This window comes from Ylistrum balloti, unplaced genomic scaffold (assembly GCF_031769215.1).
Source record: "Ylistrum balloti isolate Yb309-2 unplaced genomic scaffold, AGI_CSIRO_Ybal_v1 Utg372220, whole genome shotgun sequence".
In the NCBI taxonomy this organism is placed as follows: Eukaryota; Metazoa; Mollusca; class Bivalvia; order Pectinida; family Pectinidae; genus Ylistrum; species Ylistrum balloti.
Window position 1 is genome coordinate 1 of NW_026783043.1, and position 5,287 is coordinate 5,287.

At 42.5% G+C, this 5,287-nt stretch overlaps 1 protein-coding gene across 1 annotated transcript; it reads left to right on the forward strand.

Moving 5' to 3' along the window:
• Window positions 1–511: 511 nt before the first annotated feature.
• Window positions 512–4,777, forward strand: LOC132564368 (uncharacterized). The gene has a single exon (XM_060229022.1). It carries the CDS (start codon window positions 512–514, stop codon window positions 4,775–4,777), a length of 4,266 nt encoding a protein of 1,421 aa, XP_060085005.1.
• Window positions 4,778–5,287: the final 510 nt, after the last annotated feature.

The following is a 5,287-nucleotide window of genomic DNA, read 5'->3' on the forward strand; positions in this document are numbered from 1 at the left end:
AGTGAAATAATGACACCAAGTGAGTGGCGAGTTTAATTAGTGTTCCGGCTCATCGTACAATTTTAGGGTGTCTGATGTTAGCCAGTACCGTGTCATATAAATTTCATACTGTCAGGACACTAGGCGTAGTGACCAGCCGATGACCAGTTAATGTTGTAGTGTGCCAGATAAGGTCAATTAATGACCCCTGCTGGAGTTTCAAGAGTTTAAACAGACTTTAGAATTCCTTCACTCTTATCTTCATCTCTGATAATTATTACTTTCATCTGTTTGATTGTATCTGTAAATTGTCTGTATCATGCATGTTTTAGTCAGTCCAATGTAAACCTCCGAGCTAGGCACACGTCTACTCGTACCTTCCAGTCTTAATACAGTTTAGAACCGAAGACAAGAGTTAATTGTTATTTCTCTATTGTATCCGGAGGCTGAGGGTAACAACTGGTGGCAGCGGTGAAAGATTCTCTATCAAGTGTGGGACTCCGTTACATAACAAACTTGAAAGAGACTGAAAATGCCGACAGGCACAGGAGACGGAGAGACTGCCGACGCAGCCCAGAAGTTATCGGCTGCTCAGTCAAAAGTAGAAATCAGAAAATTAGAGCTCCAAGCAGAAGTAGAAAAGGAGAAGATTCAGTTAGAACGTGAAAAACTTCAGCGTGAGGCTGAAGAAAGAAACTTACGTTCTGAAAGGGAAGCTGAAAAGGAAAGAAGGGAAGCTGAACTTAAACTTGAAAAAGAAAGGATGGAAGCTGAAAAAGAAAGGAAGGACGCTGAGCTAAAGCTTAAAATGATGGAACTTGAAGTTGAGAAATTGAAGCTGGAAAACAAAAACAATGCAAGTGCTGTGCCATGTAGAGTGAAACTACAGCCTTACGATCATGCTTCAGGCGAGGACATTATATCCTATCTCGCTGAGTTTGAAGCATTATCATCACAAGCTGGCTGGACTCTGGAAATGAAAATGCTTCAATTAAGAAGTCTACTAACAGGAGAGGCTCGTGAAGTTTCAGCTCAAGCCCACAAATCATATGAAAATCTGTCAAAAGCTTTGATAGAAAGGTATGGAAAAAAGCCATATCAGTACTTCAAAATGCTATTGGATGTCCAAAAACACCAAAAAGAGACATATCGTGGACTTATGGCAAGAGTGAAACAATATGTCATACGTTTCATTGATGACAGTGAAGATGTTCTTGGGAAAATAGAAGAGGAATTTTTCCTCAGTGCTCTTCCAGTGTCACAGGCACAATGGATCCGCAGGAACAAAGGATCTGGAACTGTTGTGGATGCAGCAGAGGATTATATTTTTCCGGAGAGGAGCACAACAAAAACCAAAACACAGGTTAGTCAAGCTTCCGTAGAAACATCAAAGACGGAATCGAAAAAGAACTTTTCTGATGAGCCAATGAAGAATGTCAGGTGTTATAATTGTAACAAAATGGGCCATATTGCAAAGAAATGTCCAAAGGCCAACAAGAACAACATAATCAACTTGTTAGTCAACAGTCATTCTGACGGCCTTGTTCACCTGCCAGGTGAAGTAAACGGAAAGGACATCAGTTTTGTGAAAGACACTGGTGCAGTTATGACATTGATTAGGGAAGATTTAGTCGACCCTAGATATGTATTAGAGGGACAACGTCAGACTCTCTATACAGCAATCGGTCAGCCATTTTCTGCAAAATTGGCTGTAGTAGACATGGAAACGCCATTCTACAAGGGACATGCCCAAGTTGGGTTGGTACCTGACCTGGCCGCGGAGGCATTATTGGGTATGGACATTATGGAACGGAAAACCATCAACGTGGTTACCAGAGGACAAAAACGTCAACAGGATAAAGAGGACGCAGAGGCCTCTCAGAAAGTAACCATGGAGACCAAGGGAAATTCTGAAGTGGCAGAAAACCATAATGTCAGGGAGAGTGAGCTCAACTCACAGGCCAATGACAGTGACGCAAATAAGGACACTGAAGATTCAGAATCTATAGCGACAACAAATGATGAGTCAGAGGTCATCATTGAAGAAAAAAATTACACCAAGGATATCTCAAAAATAAATGTGGAAACCCTTAGAGAGATGCAAATATCGGATGTGTCGTTAGCAAACTTAAGGCGAAAGGCAGCAGATTCTTCAGAGGAAGTTGATTCTGATTCCAATGCAATATTTTGGGAAAAAGGTGTTCTTAAACGGAAATGGAAGGCAACAGATGGTGTGAGATCTGGTGTTCAGGTGATATTACCTGTAGATCTCAGGAATCAAGTAATCGAGCTAGCTCACAAGAGAGCACTCGCAGGCCACCTGGGAGTCGAGAAAACAAAGGAACGTATTCTCACATCATTCTACTGGCCAGGTGTTTTCAAGGATGTTACACAATATTGTAGGACTTGTGATGTTTGCCAGAAAGTGGCTAAGAGGCGTTGTGACGAAAAAGCGCCATTAGTGCAACCGCCGATAGTGGGTGAGCCCTTTTTCAAGATCTCAATGGATGTAGTAGGGCCATTGTCGAAGTCAAAGAGAGGAAATAGATTTATCCTCACAGTGATGGATGACGCGACGCGATACCCAGAGGCCTTTGCGCTCAGGAATGTGGATGCTGCAACTGTAGCTGATACCCTGATTGAAATGTTTTCACGTGTTGGATTTCCACAGGTGATTCTTACGGATCAAGGTTCAAATTTTACATCGGTGCTATTGAACAACCTGTATGAAATCACGGGTATCAGAGGGATCACCACATCTCCATACCATCCACAAGCCAACGGAAAGGTGGAAAGATTCAATGCTACACTGAAGGCCATCTTGAAAAAGTTGTCAACAAGTAATAAAGAGGAATGGGACACTTTATTACCCTATGCGCTTTTTGCGTACCGTGAAGTGCCTCACGAGGAAACAGGGTTCTCGCCATTCGAGATGCTCTATGGTTGGCCAGTTCGTGGTCCAATCCAGATTTTAGAGAAGGCTATGACAGGTGAGGATGAAATTCAAAGAACTGTTGTAGACCATGTTGTTAACATGCGTGAGCGCCTGTCAGAAATAAGGGACACAGTGCGTGAAACACTTGTTATCAAACGCCAAAAGATCAAACAATGGTATGACCAAAATGCGACCAACAGGGAATTCCGACCAGGCGATGAAGTATTATTACTTCTACCCTCAGACAGCTCCAAAATGGTTGCTCAGTGGAAGGGGCCATATCGGGTCATACGTAAGGTTACCGACGTCAACTACGAGATTAGCGTAGGAGGTCGCCGAGGGAGAGTGATTTATCACGTTAATCTACTCCGCAAGTACAACAGATCTGTACCTCAGATAGGGTTTGTACAGAGACAGCCAGACGTTAATCCAGCCGAGGATGTTGGTGACAATGTGGACGAAATCACAGACGTGAAACTTGGCGCTAACCTCAACAAAACACAGCGGAAGGAACTACGGAGGCTTTGTGAGGACTTTCTGGATGTCATTAACTCAGAACCAGGTAAAACTACTCTGGTTACACATACTATCAAGACAACGAATAAAAAGCCCATAAGGCAACAGCCGTACCGAATTCCTCAGTCAAAACGTGGAGAGGTGAAGAGGATAATCGACGAAATGTTGGAGAAGGGTCAAATATCTCCATCGTCAAGCCCATATTCAGCACCGGTAGTTCTCGTCGAGAAGCCTGACAAATCGATTAGACTGTGTGTGGACTATCGCAAATTGAACGATATTACTGAATTTGACGGATATCCGATACCACGCATAGACGAAATCTTCGAAAAACTGGGAAAAGCCAAGTATTTAAGCACCACGGACTTAGCCAAGGGCTACTGGCAAATTCCTTTGGCAGAGGAGTCACAGGAAAAATCAGCTTTTGTAACGGAATTCGGCCAATTCAAATTCCATGTAATGCCATTCGGAATGAAAACAGCGCCAGCTACTTTCGCTCGAATGATGGACAAAATGCTGAGAGGACTGTCAAATGTAGTTGCCTATTTTGATGACATTGTGGTTTTCACCGAGACATGGGAAGATCACAAGACTCAGTTACGCAACGTTCTACAGCGTCTGAGAGAAGATGGCTTAACCGTGAAACCCTCCAAATGTATTCTTGGAGAGGAGGAGCTGTATTGCCTTGGTCATGTTGTTGGCCATGGATCTGTCAAGCCTGATGACCGGAAAATAAAAGTCATGACTGATTTTCCACTCCCTCAGTCCAAAAAGGGAGTAAGATCATTCCTCGGAATGACGGGATATTATCGTAAATTTGTGAAAGACTATGCACGAATCGCGGAACCATTGACCGATATGTTAAAATCAAGAGAACCTACAAAAGTTGTATGGACCGAAAATAGAGTGAACACGTTCAGGGCTCTGAAGGATGCAATGACACAAGCTCCAGTATTAATCAACCCTGACTTTGAAAAGCATTTCTATCTACAAACAGACGCGAGTAACACAGCTATAGGTGGAGTTCTGAGCCAAAAAGTTGACGGTGATGAGCACCCAGTCGCGTACACGAGTCGAAAACTACTCCCACGTGAAATTAACTATTCGACAGTAGAGAAGGAATGTTTAGCCATTGTGTGGAGTATTGAGACATTTGGATATTATCTGAATGGTGTTCAGTTCACGGTTGAGACTGATCACAACCCATTAGTTTGGCTGGAGAAAACCAAACTGAAAAACCAGAGAATGATGCGATGGGCCTTAGCATTACAGCCCTATTGTTTTGACATTAACTATCGAAAAGGCTCAAGCAATGCAAACGCTGATGGGCTATCGCGCATCGAGTAAAGGCAAAGAGAAGAATGAAACTTTTAAAATAATTTTGTAACTTGTTTCTGTTAATATTCTGTGCAGTTAAATAATTTAATAGTGTAGGCAGTAGTGAAATAGCAAATTCCAACAGGATTAAATCTCAGTGCAGAGACTAAGGACATGAACTTGGACACGAACTGTTGTAGTGTTAGATTGATTATTATAAAGTCACTCTGTGGATTATGTGTTCCAGACAACATTAACCCGTGAAATTTATCTTAAGGGGGGAGGTGTTAAGAGTGAAATAATGACACCAAGTGAGTGGCGAGTTTAATTAGTGTTCCGGCTCATCGTACAATTTTAGGGTGTCTGATGTTAGCCAGTACCGTGTCATATAAATTTCATACTGTCAGGACACTAGGCGTAGTGACCAGCCGATGACCACTTAATGTTGTAGTGTGCCAGATAAGGTCAATTAATGACCCCTGCTGGAGTTTCAAGAGTTTAAACAGACTTTAGAATTCCTTCACTCTTATCTTCATCTCT

Excerpts from the sequence above, each read along its gene's own strand:
- LOC132564368 (XM_060229022.1), top strand. The coding sequence starts at position 512 with ATGCCGACAGGCACAGGAGACGGAGAGACTGCCGACGCAGCCCAGAAG.